This window comes from Aedes albopictus, chromosome 2 (assembly GCF_035046485.1).
Source record: "Aedes albopictus strain Foshan chromosome 2, AalbF5, whole genome shotgun sequence".
NCBI lineage: Eukaryota > Metazoa > Arthropoda > Insecta > Diptera > Culicidae > Aedes > Aedes albopictus.
The window spans coordinates 349,807,306-349,824,285 of NC_085137.1; the positions used below are offsets into that span (position 1 = coordinate 349,807,306).

General features: G+C 35.5%; 1 protein-coding gene across 1 annotated transcript; it reads right to left on the minus strand.

Annotated features, from left to right (window-relative positions):
• Positions 1-10,490: 10,490 nt before the first annotated feature.
• Positions 10,491-11,135, minus strand: LOC115263094 (uncharacterized). Its single transcript, XM_029866012.2, has 2 exons — positions 10,990-11,135; positions 10,491-10,924 (listed from the first exon to the last, which is right to left on the minus strand). Exons 1-2 carry the CDS (start codon positions 10,996-10,998, stop codon positions 10,601-10,603), a joined length of 333 nt encoding a protein of 110 aa, XP_029721872.1. The 5' UTR covers positions 10,999-11,135; the 3' UTR covers positions 10,491-10,600.
• Between the last annotated feature and the right edge of the window lie 5,845 nt (positions 11,136-16,980).

Consider the following 16,980-nt stretch of genomic DNA (forward strand, 5'->3'; position numbering starts at 1 on the left):
ATAGTAACAAGTTTTGAAATCAAAACAACAATTTGTTTTGTTCCATTTTTTATTCAGTTAGGACGGAAATTTATGATCGAATCCTTTGAAAATTCCTTAAATAATATTCGGAAAAACACTTGGAAGATCTGGAGGAGCCCTTTGATACCCTGGAGAAGTATTCAAAAGAACTGCTGGCGCAATCTTCTTAAAGATTCCAAAAGTAAATATTCTGAGCAATTATTAGAATTCTTGGCAAAATCTCTTAAAAAACGCCTCGAGAATTTTTCGGAAAAAACTCCTGGTGAAATTCTCAAAAAAAAAAAAAAATAGAGAAATCTTAAGGTGAAATTCGGGACAAATAATCACTGGAAATTCTGAAGAAATATTTGAAGAGATTCTGTTCATAGTTCTGGAGGAATTTCTAGAGGAGCCTTTGAAAATCTGGAAGGTTTTACATTTAGATTCTCTTGGATTGAATTTAAAACTGAATATATACGGTGTCCCAGAAAGTATGGGCACAACTTTGTATAACGAAAATACAATCATTTTCTTAACAAACAACAATTTTTATATTTTTGTATTTTTATTCAAAGTACTAGCTGTCCCGGCAAACTTTGTCTTGTCGTCTTGTAGTTGTTTGTCAACTGTTGTGCTCAAAATATCCCCGCACTCTAGATTGATTTCATTTCAGTCGTGTTGATTTCCTTCCCAGCTCATTGAAAATCAGTTTTTTTTTTATTTTGTTACTTTTCTAGTTGATTTTCGTAACTTTTCGTACATATAAACACAGCCACCATGAAAACGAATCGAACCGTGCAAGAGCCATCCTAATCGGTTCAGCCGTTTGTGAGTTTTGTTGCCTCAAAGGGATTTCAATCTCATTTTTATATATATAGATTTTCATTGATTCCTGTAAAGAGTTTATACATTAAAAAGGGCTTTTGTATGCAGAATATTAAATATTAAAAAACTACTTTGAAAACTTCTGCACAAACTAATTTTTACGGTTTTGCCTAAAACCCTAATTCGAAACATTTTTTTCGTTTATTTTTGGCATGATATATTCGAAAACATGATTTCTTAGATGGTTGATGGAATTTTTTTTATAAAAAACATGTTCTGCCTGTGCGTATGGGTACTTCAAAATTTTGAGAAAACTGAAAAAATCGCCTTTTCTATTTCTGGATAAGACATGCCCACAGACATTCGAGTTTTAAAGGATGTTTGAACGAGAATTAAAATAATTCAATCTACATTTTATAAAGCTGGAGCATTTATATAACTTATAGTGAAATTTAATTGTAGTTTTCTGCATGCTGTGATATTGATTCAGAAGCTTGTTTTCAACTATTCGAAAATCGGGTTTTCAAAAACGATTTTGGTGTTTAAAATCATTTTTCAGGTTCAAAAGTATATGTTTTCAATTCAATCTAAGGGTTGTATAATAGATACGCTTGTAGAAATACAGGGATATATTTTTTTGAAATTTTTATTGAGCTTAATTTCATGCGTAGAAAACAATTTGTTGAACGATGCCATTGAAAAATATAGCAATTTGTGCAGAAGCTTTGAAAGGTCTCTTAGGGAATGTTCTGTCGCATTCAAACGAAGTGTAAAATGCTAATTCTAATGATTGGCATTTGATGCTAATACATTGAGGTAGGATATGTGTGAAAATAAAGTTTGTTTGTGCATCCATTCCCAAATGGCAGAGTTGCAAAGTTGTGCCCATACTTTCTGGGACACCCTATAGTATTTTTCGAACATTTAAATTATTGTTACTCATGTTAGGCGCCGTCCACAAATTACGTAACGCTCTAGGGGGAGGGGGGAGTACAGCTGAGCGTTACGGCCCATACAAAAATTTTAGGATTTTCATACAAAAAAGCGTTACGGAGGGGGGAGGGGGGTCGAAAAATGTCGATTTTTGCGTTACGTAATAAATGGATGCTGCCTTATAGGTGGGTTTTTCAGACAAAGTAAATAATGTTATATCCCTTTCGTGACAAACCAGCTCACGGTGTGTTTATAGAGCAACTTTAAAACAAAAAAATAAGTAAGTCTGAAATTTTGCCCAATGATACTTTGGGCCATTCCCTTCAATTTGCTGGGTCGGTGGAAATCATCCATCGGGGGGTCTAGAGCAAAAATTTTTTTTGAAGGTTTTTCATGCAAAAACTGTTAAAAGCGCATATTGTAAATTATTGCAACTACTACAAATAGTCACAAGTTTTTTGTCTATGAAGATAGAACCATAAAATTTTCAGGCGTTTCGAAGTAGTATGCGTAGATGACTGTGTGAAAATTTCATTGAAATATGTTGAATGGTTTTCAAATAATTCCAAAACTATCAAACGCATTCTAAAATACTAAGCTTAGTAGCAAAAGTCCAACAAAATATCTATACATTTTTTATATAATAATACATGAAAAATATTTAATTCAAAGCACCTTGAGTCATTATGATGGCGGTACTGTGAAAACTTGTTTTTAAAATGATGAACAGATACATAGTCAAATACATGAAAGGAAAACACACACACACTGCCATTATGTAGCTTTTCAATAAAGTATTAATTATTTATTTCAAGAACGTGGTTTTACGTATACATGTTTATTTTTTCCATTTTTTAATGCTTAAGGTCTTATCTAAATATCAAATTGCAAGCGAAAGGCTTTAGGGGAGCGTGACCCAATAATTTGGATTACAAAAAAAAACAGTTTGTTATTTTTTCGAAAGATACAGTTTTATATTGAAAATATTCTACTAGTAAACAACGCCAATCAATCACTCAACAATGATCAATCACTCTTCCTCATGCTTGGAGGTCTTAAATTACTGATAAAATATTTTTCAAACATCATATACAAATCGATAAGACTATTTAAGTCATTGTTATCAAATTGTTTTTACTAGGCTTTATGCTGAACAGCCTATTTTCATGCAACATTTTTAATAAGTACTCCGTTCTTTCAACTATTCTTTCAGTACTTATTATCAGTTATTTGTTAATAAATGGTGGCATAAGCAATAAGCATCATATTACTATTAAATTCAAAGACAAACTTAAGTTTAGGTCTAACTGCTATGTCAAATATCGTGGAATAATCCAGAAACTATGTTTAGTACCGTAAAGTTGCCCTTGATCGAATATTGCCCAACTGAATTCTGTTTTGAATTCAGTTCTCGTTATTGTGTTCTTCAATCAAGACAGTGTTTTAATGTAGACTCATACCCACAACTTCAATGTTATTATGAGGTCTTTAACAGAGTTAACTTGTTTTTATTGTTTGAATAAGGTGAAATACTATTTAATTTCGAGCTTGTAAACATTAGTTTCAAATTATTTAGTTTCCTCAAAACAGAGATGTTTCCAATCCTCGAGTGCTTTTCTTGGCTTACTAATTAACATTTAAATATTTTTTTGGGAAAGGCCGACATGCTCAGCAATCATGATAATTGTGTTTATTATAGGATACGTAATAGAGGCATACTTGTACTTGTGAACATGTATACGCAAAACCACGTTCTTGAAATACATTATTAATACTTTATTGAAAAGCTACATAATAGCAGTGTGTGTGTTATCCTTTCATGCATTTGACTATGTATCTGTTTATCATTTGAAAAACAAGTTTTCACAGTACCGCCATCATAATGGCTCAAGGTGCTTTGAATTAAATATTGTTCATGTATTATTATATAAAAAATATATAGATATTTTGTTGGACTTTTGCTACTAAGCTTAGTGTTTTAGAATGCGTTTGATAATTTTGGTATTATTTGAAAACCATTCAACATATTTCAATGAAATTTTCACACAGTCATCTACGCATACTACTTCGAAACGCCTGAAAATTTTATGGTTCTATCTTCATAGACAAAAAAGTTGTGACTATTTGTAGGAGATGCAATAATTTACAATATGCGCTTTTAACAGTTTTTGCATGAAAAACCTTCAAAAAAATTTTTTGCTCTAGACCCCCCGATGGATGATTTCCACCGACCCAGCAAATTGAAGGGAATGGCCCAAAGTATCATTGGGCAAAATTTCAGACTTACTTATTTTTTTATTATAAAGTTGTTCTACGCAACACACCGTGAGCTCAATTATACTGTTGAGTGGTAACAGTTTAGCATATTTTTCCATCTGTTTAGACTTCGTTTTATGTGTCGTAAACTGTTTCAATAAATCAGCTATTACTTATACTTGTATGTGTGCAAACAAACTTTTGTTTACGTTGTCTGTGAGATTTACCACAACAAGGTAAACAAAAAGTGGACAAAAATCGTAAATCATGAAAAAGTTTTATCTGTCGCATATTTTTTATTATTGATCCTAGGTAGTCTAAGCTAGAAATCGAAAAATAAAGAGTAGTTCTTTCAAATGTGGAAAAATAATTACTGTTTTATAGGGAAACCCAAAGTTGAGCCATTTATATGAATATTTCACATTTTTTAGCTCCGTCCCCAAAGGGATAAGTATTATAATTTACTTAGGTACGATTTTGATATTATAACAAATTTTGCTTTCCGATTATTATCAATAACATATTAATATCATAATTTGTTAATAAAATATTTTAAAAATTCACTGTTATTAAGTTGTTATTGAAACTCACAAAACAAGTTATTAAAATGGTTTTCCTAGAAGATTTTTTTTGTTATGTTGTTTGTTATTTTGCCGCTTATGACAGACAAGTTTGTAACATAATATGTTATGTTAATAACTTAAAAATAATCGATTCTATGATTCAGTTAATTTACCCAAATAACACAGCTCCTTATGCTGTTTTTATTCCCTTCTGCTCGGGGGTAACCGAAAAGTAGTTTAAACGGCATTAATTCGGCACTATAAACGCCTTGAAAGCAGGTCATTAAATTCTCACATGACATGTATTACAATGCAGTGGTGTTGGACAGATTAGTGGTTCCCAAGCAGAGGCCACGTGCCATGCTGATTCTCATGAAACGAAAATTGTGATAAGAAAGGGAAAAAGGTTTTCAGGTTACACTAAAACCTCTTTTTATGCATGTTATTTTCATGCACTTTTAATTTATGCATCTTTTTTTATGCCCTGCATAAAAAGAGGGAAAGCTACTCAGAGCCAATATTGTGCATAAGAATATTTCATAATGACGGGAACTATTGCAACGGCGGCCAAGGGGTGTTTATAGAGGAGAGCAAAGGAAAATTACAGGTTCGTTTTTGGGTGTTTCCGAAAGTCTCATGTGTGTTACATGGGTCCGAGTGGGTCTTAAGGGGGTTTCGGAGTCATTTCAGGAAGTCTCAGAGCATTTTAGGCTGGTTTCAGAGGCGTTACGGAAGCGTTTTAGGGGTTTTAGTTTAGGAGGATTTTTTTAGGCATTTCAGGATGTTTCAGACCATTTTCGGCGTGATTCAGAGGCGTTACGGAAGCGTTAAGGAGGAGTTTTGGGGTGTTCAGAGCTTCTCAGGTGCGTTACATGGAGTCCGAGGGGGTTTAAGGGGGATTTCAGAGGCATTTCAAGACGTTTCTGAGCATTTTTGGCGGGATGCAGAGGCGTTACTTAAGTGTTACGAGGAGTTTTCGTGGGGTTCGAAGCCTCTCAGGTGCGTTACATGGGGCCTGAGGGGGTTTAAGGGGGATTTTGGAGGCATTTAAAAATGTTTCAGACCATTTTCGGCGTGATTAAGAGGCGTTACGAAAGCGTTACGGAGGAGTTTCGGGGGCTTTGGAGCCCCTCAGGTGCGTTACATGGGGTCCGAGGGGGTTTAAGGAGGATTTTGGAGGCATTTCAGAATGTTTCAGACCATTTTCGGCGTACGAAAGCGTTACGGAGGAGTTTTCGGGGGGTTCGGAGCTTCTCAGGTGCGTTACATGGGGTCCGAGGGGGTTTAAGAGGGATTTTGGAGGCATTTCAAGACGTTTCAGAGCATTTTCGGGTGATTTAGGTTCATTACGAAAGCGTTACGGAGGAGTTTTTGGGGGTTTCGAAGACTCTCTGGTGCGTTACATGGGGTCCCCGGGGAGTTTAGGGGGATTTTTGAGACATTTTAGGAAGTTTCAGAGTAGACTCTGAAATACCTTTAAATGCCCCTCAAACCTCTTGCAATGCTCTTTAAAGGCTCCTGAGATACCTTGAATTGCCCCTAAAGCCCCTTGGAACGCCTCTGAAACCCACTTAATATTATTGAAATACCGTAATCCGGGGTCAAATTGATCACTTTAAAACAACTTTTGCGGATAACATCAGTGCCTTTTTAACTATTACCAAAAGAATTTCTGTAAAACCAGTACCCAGTGGATCTCCATGGAACCATGTGACAGAATTTTGTTCAACAAATTTAAACTTTAAGTTAATTAGCTTCAAATATCAAAATATTGGAAATGCCATTTTGGGGCGAAATTGATCAGCATACAATTAAGCATCGGTTAGAAAGGAAAATTTCCTTCACCACTTAATTTTGCTCTTCTAAAACCGAATAACGCGTTTAAAATCTTACAACTAGTGAATTTATTACTTTAAATGCAAAATTAAATTTTGAAATTTCCCCTTAAACGCCTAAAGGTAGGCAATTTCATTTAAAATAAGTGATTTTTATTACAAAAAATGATTATTTCTTCATAAAATGAACTTTTTATAACTATTTCATGTTCTTATTAGCGGTATTACATCCCCACCAAGGCTCCATAAAAATGTTAAAACAGAGAATTCACGGGAAGTCCTATTGGCAATTGATTGTTTAGTAGCAATGATTTCAGCTAAATGAGAAATACATTGCAAATTCCTTGAAAAAATAAGGCAAAACTAACATTTTCTAAAAAAATAAAAGTCTCTCATCTCTAGACATCTACGAATCAGATGACGTAAAAAGTTTACGATCATTACGACGCTTAAGAGTTCCTAGTATGGAATTACAATGTAGTACCCGAGTGATCAATTTCACCCCGCTGATCAATTTGACCCCGGTTTACGGTACCCCAGAATTCCCCATAATCCCATGAAAACACCAAAAAATCTTGACAGAACACCCTCAGAAGGCTCCTGAAATCCTCCGAAACAATCCCTTAAAACGCCCCTGAAGCCCCTTAGAACCCCCTTTTTGGGTTCTCTAGGAATTTTCTGGAAACCTCCTTAGCCCCATATTAACTGCCCAGGAGCAAGACCAGTTCTCGCGAACTAGATTCTCTAATTAAAGCCCTAGTTAAAGCCCAAATTTAATTTATGCATAAATTTCCCTCTTTTATGCCTTTTTTAGTTTATGCACATTTTTAATTTATGCAGTCCCAGCCATGTGCATAAAAAGAGGTTCTAGTGTATCAGAATCTTTTATTACAGTACAATGGCGTTGCGAAGCTCAGTGGTTCCCATGCAGGGATTATGAGCCATGCTGATTTCGCCGCAGAACCGAAAGTCCAAGAAGAAGTTTGGGGTGTCGTAAAACTTGGAAGTCTCTGGGGACGAGTCATGCAAATTTGTCAAAAAACTAAAGCATTTATTACAATATTGTGGTGTTGCAAACCTTAGTGGTTCTCAAGCTGCTAGTTGCAAAGCTCAGTTACTCCCAGGCTGATATCACAGGCCTCGATAATATCTCTAGAGCATAAAAAAGAGGGTAAAATGGAAAATGTGCACTTATTACAGTATAGTGGTGTTACATAGCGTGAAGACAAAGTGAAAATGTTTTGCGTATTATATATCTCAAGAGGCACTACCGCGCATCAAGAGGCACCACCCAATTAACCAAAATTTCAGATAAGATGGCACTTTATGAGCTAGGCAGCTTGTAGAGGTTGCTCTTTTGCCTTCTAAGCAGCTTCTTTTTTAAGTAATTTCGGAAGTTAAAAGTTGGATAGTCTTCTAAGCAGCTTCTGATGGAACTTTCTCAAAATGATTTTTAATACAAAAATGTTATTTCTTATTCATCACAACGGTTGTGTGAGAAACATGAAATTTAACATACTAAAACACATGACACTATTACGTAGATTTGAACTGGGTTTCCTTTGTGATAACCTACTGCCGTGCCGCTGTGCTGCAAAAGTAGCGAAATACAAGTGTGCGAGCCTGGCTGTCGACAAAAAAATTATTTAAGTCAGATTTTTTTACAATTACACCGTTTTCGGCCGGAGGCCGCACAGACTGAAAGTGGCCCAAAAGAGAATTTTCCGTTTGACGAAAAGTTTTCCCCGACTGGAGCGGGAATCGAACCCACACTCGGAGGCTTACGAGACACCTAAACTATTGACGGCGCTAATCACTCGGCCACGAAGCCCAGAAGTTCACCCACTATGCACCACATCGCAATTATGGTGTTGGTGTAGAGTGTGGGGCTCTCTGACAGTAACTACCTATTAAAATTCGGTGAGCGTCAATTTTTTTTATTCATTTGCACTCCACATTCATTGATATGGAAAATTAAAACTTGCTGTCTATAAAAATTTGTTCATAATACTGTTTTTGTTAAATTGTTTCCTGAAAATATCATACTACTGAAATGAACTTCTAGGAGCTTGAAAGTTCCAATAAAGTTCCTAGTAGCACCTTAAGCATTTTTCAGTCTTTCCATTGCAATTCTTTTTAAGGCTGGCTCGCAGCCAACAGTACCCTATTTTCAGGAGAACCATAGTGCACAGTTGAGCTTAGAGTCCTTTCTTGGCACTAAGACGTCGATTAGTCAGGGTATAGACAAAATGAACGGGACAAGCAAAACTTTCGCTTAAACAAATTGTTCATTTATCTGAAACTTTTCAAAAAGTGTATTGAAAATTCACGATTTTTTCTGGTAATTGATTGACTCGTTGTCTAATACTGATCCAAATTTGGACAATTTGGTCTATTCTACATGAAGTTAGAGCAATTCCAGTAATTATCGGACAGCCAATTTTAGACTGATTCTTATGTACCTCCGGATCTCATGAACTGACAGTTAATTTATTGTCCTTTCCCGACTATATCAGTCGAGTAGTATGCCTGGTATGTCTGAAACAGACGTAAAAGCTAAAAGTATTTGAAGGAGAAGTGCGTTTAATTGACAAATTGAGAGATGAATTCGTAAAAAAATATCACTTGAATTGGTGGCATTTGAATCCATGGCTCCGTATCGCTTGTCTGGCGCTTTAATCAAGTCAGCCACAGAGCAGCTATGATTCTGCGGAAGAGAAAGTCAAATTGGATTTGAGGCACCACCCTGACCGGGTCCGTCTTTCACAACTTCAACTCTGTTTCGGCTCTTAAAAACCAATCTCCTGCAGCGTACAAACAACAAGTGCGAGAAGTTGATATTGAAGCTCGATTGACAGTATGTATTTCGACCTCAACAGCGAGGACGACTTCAACGTCTCTACTTTGAGTCGACTCAAATATGAGAGATTGAAAACGACCTCACAGTTGAGGTCGAAATATATTCCCGTCATAGGATGCAAACACAAAGCTAAAATTAAACGGAACAAAATATTTTTCTATTACAAACTTAAACAAAATTGCGACGTCGAAAAAAACCTTGATGATATTTTTTTTTCTACTAAATCAACACTAATGTTAACTCACAATCAGGCCTGGGCACAGAAAATTAAATCGGATTAAAAAAACAAATTATGAAAATAAGAATAATCGACAGATTTAACTAATGGAACTTTTTACTTCTTCATCGTATGCCTTTAAAAATACGAATGTGATGGAAAACAAAGTAAAAACTGTACAAATCTTTGTAGGTGATTTGTGTGTACTATATACTCAACAGAAATGATTCACACTCATTCAGCTTCTATTCAGCTACACTCAGCCGGCTTCCGTGATTTTAACCTTGAATCAGCACCAATTCATTAACACTTCATTTGTCGTCGTCAATTTCAACGATATAGTCCCTTGCTCGTGCTTCTTGTTAACCAAAATTCCTCTCTGAAATGGTTGTAATTGAGAAAACCAAAACGCACATTTGTTTCGTTTTGCCAACATAATTTGAAGTTGTAAACGGAAGGTGGCAATTGATGTAAAGTGCGTGGAAATACGGGAAATTATCCAAGACAACAGAGTGTAAAATAGTATAAAAGGGTTCGTTCTAACGCTAGCAGTCAGTACTAGCTTGCATTATCGAAGAAACATCAGTTGAAGAATAACTCTCGTGAAGTCCTTAGACAGCATGTCGAAGGTAATTGTTGATAAACGCGTTGTTTGGAACTGAACATCAATCACAACATTCAATTTTCGCAGATAACACTTGCTTTTATGCTAGTGATAGCATTTGTACTGACAACAAGTGGAACCGTGAAGGCAAATCCTGTGACACCTCTTAGACCTGTCAGATCAGCAAATGCAATGAACAGCAACGATATGGAAAAATCGGAAACTTACTGGTACGGATACCAGCCACGATACTACAATTTCATGAATCCATATTATAACAACGATTTTTACTACCGTGGATTCAATCAGTTCAATCAGTACCCTTATATGCCACCATACTATTCAAATCCTTATCCTTACTACTTTTAAGACACGAAAAGCAGAGAAGCATGACAAGTGATAAGTGAAAAGTGACGCTTTTTTTAAATCATACCTTTATTTACAATAAATAATCGAAATAAATAGTTTCAACAAGCATCTGCAAACCTCGATCTTTAGTTAGAGGCTTCAGTAATAGTGAACGAGCCCGGGGTAGTGAGGCACTGCAGGATACACGTAGTGGGGCATAACCGGCACAGATGGGATGTAGACACGTGGATAGTACGTCCTGTAGTATCCAAAACCGAAAGTCTCGGCATTGTCCATGGCTTCCTTATTCTCGTCGCTCATTTCAACGGCGGTTTCCTTGATGGCTTCCACTTTTGGATCCTGCTCGGCAACGGCCTGGCTGGTTTGCACCAAATCAGCAACCGGAGCATCAATAGCTTCGTCCACGCTAGTGGGCTTGCCATAAACGGCGAGAACGGAGATTAGGAGAACGGCAGCAATAACCTGTAGAATGAGATTGATCCAAATTTCAAAATATGATTTCGACAAAGCCATAAATCGAATCTTACCTTCATCATCTTGACTGGGTGAATTTTAGCGGAGTGTTTTTTGTGATACTAGCGAATGTTTATCCTTGAACTAACTCAGGAAATGACTGTGACAATGGTTTCAAAATCGAACCGCTTTTATACCGTGGAAAGAAAGTTGCACGATGTTATCGAACCAAAAACAAAATCCACTGCATCTAAGCAAAACTTTCTTTTTCACCAAATTATTCAAATTTTTGCCAAAAAATGACCTTTCTACGTCGCGACATTATTGTGACGTCAAATCAGATTGAACCGTACCGGCGTGCCGTGCGGTGGCGCGCGAACAGTGCCTACCGTATTTGATGGGTGTGACTCACAATTTCACACTGAATCGGCTGGATTTAGTGGCTTAACGATCCGGTTTCGTCTCGCCATTTGGCACTAGTATTCTATAAACCCAGACTCTTATGAGTTTTGTTTATTTGTTTTTGTGGCGTCAAGGTTTTGCACTGCATACCTGCTCATCAAATCTGCATATTATCACGTGTTGATCAATTCCGGCGGTTATTCGCGTATCACCTAGAGAGGAAATTATATTTGATAATCGAAAACATGTTATTGACTTGTTGCAAACTAGGATGAACGCAAGAGTCAACAAATATGTATATTTAACTCATCAACTAATCAGGCTAGAGGCTAGTGAAATTAGAAATACATTCTAGATGTATACATATTAGGGTGTGACAAAAACCTAATCACAACTTCATTCATATTTTATAAAATTCTATTATTTCTGACGCCTTTCAGCATAAACCGCATTTGACATTTTTTTTACTAACGCCTACAAGCGGTTTTCACCATACGTTCTGCGGCTTTGGGCTGCATTTGGGAATTTAAGACAGATTTAAATTCATATATTTGTCAATTATTCTTTGAATGCAAGAGCTTTTTTTTATTCCTGTTCGGGTTTGTCACTGCGACCAGTTTTTAGATCTATTGTGACATTACCCGTATCCTTAGTGTAGTGCATGTCGCATTACTCAATTGTCATTGAGGGGCAATAAAGTATCGATTTTGATACAGTTTTTGTTTTGTTTTCTTAGAAAACAAAACAAGAGTACTGATATTGGCCATGCATCGGAAACCTAGCATCACCCTTGTTTTACTGCTAAATTCTCCCCAGTAGGAAGTTTAGGACCCGGGTTTTAACATTAGCAGCAATATCATTCCAATAATGGAACAGGTGTTCAGTAATAAGGATTCTAGCATGTTCCTTGCGCACTAGCACTTTCCAGTCTTCGAAGAGTTAGTACATACATGGATCCCTAACCCAATTTGATTTCCTTTGCATTGAGTTTAGCCTCAGATGGTGAGGTTTTTAACTATATGCAAAGTAAAGTTGGTAAACTCAGTTTAATTCAAAAACTGGAAGTCACCAAAACACCAGTAGTAAGGACTAAATACTATAATTCCTTGAATTAACAGAACACATATTCCAAAATTGAAAAATAGGACGACACTAGATTTCGGTTTGGTAGATCTATCACCGCAACGCAACCCAAAAAGGCGATCTACCCACGCTACGGGCTCCGTTAAAGATTGAGCATCTTTTAAACCCCCTCAATCATTCATCCCTCAGCACGGGTCGCCTGACACCTTGGATTGGGGTTACCTGTTTGGTGGACTTCTACCCCCGGAACAGGTGGTCCGTAGTGCTATTCTAAGCCGGCAGCTACACGGACAATGCAATGCAAGAGTTACTCTAAGTGTAGAATTAGCATTTAGTTAAAATACACAATAAAAATTTGAAAAAAAAATAATTAAATGATCCGATGATTTTTGGCAACGCAGTCTTTATTGTATAAAACGAAATTTAAGCTATCTGCCCGACGTTTCGACACTGGTTTGGTGCCATCTTCAGGGGGTACTGCAATTTAATGTTTGTTTGTACAATTATGTGTTAATTTTTAGTTGCTATGACTTACAATATTCGTTTCGTTATATGTCCAATGTTTAGTCTAACGATAACTGTCGGGGTTGGTTGTTTTAGGTACATACTGTGAATTTTAAATTTGTTATGTTATGAAACTGTTGTATAACTTAACAAAACTACCTTTCTGAACTCAAACTGTAAATATTATTATTTTTTCTCGCACACAGTTTGATGAAATTCAAGATATTGACGAGTTTTGGGGACGATCTCCTTAAATTTTAGCAAAATTTTCCAAAAATATTTGAAGAAATGTATTTTTTTTCGATAAGAAAAATACAATTTAAAAATTCTTTCTCAGCGTTTATTTCACATATCATATGTAGGCAAGTTACAGTAAAAAATTCAGCTCAATCGGAGCATTGATTACGGAGAATGAGATGTGTGAAGTGAGCGACTTTGCTTAAAAATAGAACAAAAATCGATTTCAAATCAACAACCTTGTATGGAAAGTCAAAAAAAATTCCGCTCTACTGTAATTTTTTTCCTTAGCGTTTTCGAACTCAGGGCATGATTCTACACTAAAAACGATCATCAGCTTACCGAGTTCAAAAATGCTGTAAACTAGTGTATCGAGCTAAAACTCAAAAACTGTTCTACTTAAAATTTTTTGAAGCACGATTTCGAAATCAGCGCTAAATTATGATTCAAATATTTTGGTCGTTGACAGAAGTTCACGACTTTCGTTTTATTTTGTCAACTAGTGTAATTAATGAAGTCCGTCCCAAATTTGACAATTTTCTATGTGCAATTCATACCACCAGACGAAAAACGATATTTCTGTAAGTTGTGTTCACACTTGTAGATTTCCCTGTATAACTCTAGCATGTACTATGTCTAATTTATTCAATATAACCCTTGAGAAAGATGGCACAGACCATTCACACTGGTCCACGAACCATATTTACGAGGAAAGATGCATTCAACGTCTTCAAATGAGTTTTTGGGCAAATATGGTCTTCTAATAAGGCCCTCTTTTCAATATACATGAAAATTTGGGTGGTCCATATTTTCAAAGAAATTGGTAATATATCGCGTATCGGCAATGGCGCAATTTGACTATCTTTCCGTTTGTCTTGTGGATGGTCAACGTGCCTATCTTGAGTCGCTCTCATTAATGTTATTAATGTTATTATCTAGACGATTGATGTCTCCGGCAAAGTTGTGCAATTTTCAACAACTATGTCAAACACGTCATAATGGTTTATATCATACTTTACGCGATATATTGCGTTGTCTGTACATGACCCCTTGAAATCATATATTCCATCATAACTTTTTTACAAGATTTCTTCTACAAAGTTGTTTAGAATTCGAAAATACATATTTAATTTACAAATAACTGATGTTTATAGGGCAACTTTGAACTCGTCTAAACTGCTTTTGGCACAAAATGGCGCAAAGAACCGTTTCGAACTATGAAAAAACACCTTTTTGAAAAACTATGATTTTTTTAAGAAAAATGCCTATAACTTTTGAACCAAAAGAGATAACGACCATCTCAGCGCACGAAACGACGCGTCCTCAAATGCTCTACAAGTGTTTCTTGAGCGACTTTGATGAAAAATCGAAACTGAAAAAGTTAACGCCAGAAAACCGGGTTTTCTTGAACCACCCTAAGCTTATTCAGAAAAATACCTCTAGATCGGTCAATTTTAAAGCTACATAAATAGTGTCTTCGGCAAACTTGCTCAAAATTGATAGATCTACAACTTTTTCGAAGAATGTATACAGTTATTCTTGCAAATAAAAAAGTTTGGTTACCAATTTCTTTGAAAATATGGACCACCCAAATTTTCATGTATATTGAAAAGATGGCCTTATTAGAAGACCATATTTGCCCAAAAACTCATTTGAAGACGTTGAATGCATCTTTCCTCGTAAATATGGTTCGTGGACCAGTGTGAATGGTCTGTGCCATCTTTCTCAAGGGTTATATTGAATAAATTAGACATAGTACATGCTAGAGTTATACAGGGAAATCTACAAGTGTGAACACAACTTACAGAAATATCGTTTTTCGTCTGGTGGTATGAATTGCACATAGAAAATTGTCAAATTTGGGACGGACTTCATTAATTACACTAGTTGACAAAATAAAACGAAAGTCGTGAACTTCTGTCAACGACCAAAATATTTGAATCATAATTTAGCGCTGATTTCGAAATCGTGCTTCAAAAAATTTTAAGTAGAACAGTTTTTGAGTTTTAGCTCGATACACTAGTTTACAGCATTTTTGAACTCGGTAAGCTGATGATCGTTTTTAGTGTAGAATCATGCCCTGAGTTCGAAAACGCTAAGGAAAAAAATTACAGTAGAGCGGAATTTTTTTTGACTTTCCATACAAGGTTGTTGATTTGAAATCGATTTTTGTTCTATTTTTAAGCAAAGTCGCTCACTTCACACATCTCATTCTCCGTAATCAATGCTCCGATTGAGCTGAATTTTTTACTGTAACTTGCCTACATATGATATGTGAAATAAACGCTGAGAAAGAATTTTTAAATTGTATTTTTCTTATCGAAAAAAAATACATTTCTTCAAATATTTTTGGAAAATTTTGCTAAAATTTAAGGAGATCGTCCCCAAAACTCGTCAATATCTCGAATTTCATCAAACTGACGCAAAACCTGCATTCAGATTATCGAATGGTATTATATTCAGCTTTTATTTTATGGAAAAAGATTTAAGATTGGTTGAACAAAACGGAAGATATTTGATTTTTATTAAATTCCATATTTTAAAAAGTTGTAAAACTCGATATTGAGTAAAAACTCAAAAACTATTCTACTTTAAATTTTTTGAAGCACGGTTTCGAAATTAGCACTAAACTATGCTTCAAAAATTTTGGTCGTCGACAGAAGTTCATGACTTTAGTTTTATTTTGTAAACTAGTGATGTCGAGTTTTACAACTTTTTAAAATATGTAATTTACTAAAATTCAAATATCTTGCGTTTTTTTTTACAATTTTAAATCTTTTTCCATAAATTAAAAGCTGAATATGATACCATTCGATCGTCTGAATGTAGGTTTTGCGTCAAATTGATGAAATTCAAGATATTGGCGAGATTTGGGGACGATCTTCTTAAATTTTAGCAAAATTTCCAAAAGTATATGAAGAAATGTATTTTTTTTTCAATGAAAAAAATACAATTTAAAATTTTTTTCTCAATGTTTATTTGACATATCATATGTAGGCGAAATACAGTAAAAAAATGAGCTCAATTGGAGCATTGGTTACGGAGAATGAGATGTATGAAGTGAGCGACTTTGCTTAAGGAGAAACTTCAGAGAATACAAACATGACTGCCACAATGGCCGACTTCCCTACTCACGTTTTGAAGAGCATCAATTTTGAAAAATTGTAAACAAATGCTCTCGATTTGTAAAAGTTGCCTCTTTTTGGAAGTGAGCAAAGCCAGGAAAAGCAAGTGCTGCTTGGCTCGATGCTTTGTTCGTCAGATTTGTGTCTCTAAAGTATAAAAAATTGCAATGGGATTTCTTGATGTTTCACCTTAATAATAGAACAAAAATTTAATAGAAAGTCGAAAAAATTTCCGCTTTACTGTAATTTTTTTCCTTCGCGTTTTCGAACTCAGGGCATGATTCTACACCAAAAACGATCATCAGCTTACCGAGTTCAAAAATGCTGTAAATTAGTGTTATCTACAATTTCACAATAAACAATGATCAAAATAAACAATTTTACATAACATTTACGACATTACTAACTATTTTTGTCAGAAAAAATGGGAAGTTTAGTATGGCGGGTCACTACTCTTATCGTCACTATGATATTCTAATATAAACCGTCCATTTGATTCTAGTCAGAAATCCGAATGAATTTGCGTACAAGTTCTGTGGGTTGAAGTTTCCTATACGATGCTTGTTGTCGGCCGAATGCAGTAGGAGAGCTGTTCTCTATTTTAGCCGGCCGGGTTAATAGCTGTTGGAGTTACATGAATTTCGATTTGTATTTAATTGAATCGAATCTATTCACTACATCAAAAGTTACAGATATACGAAACGACAAAATAAT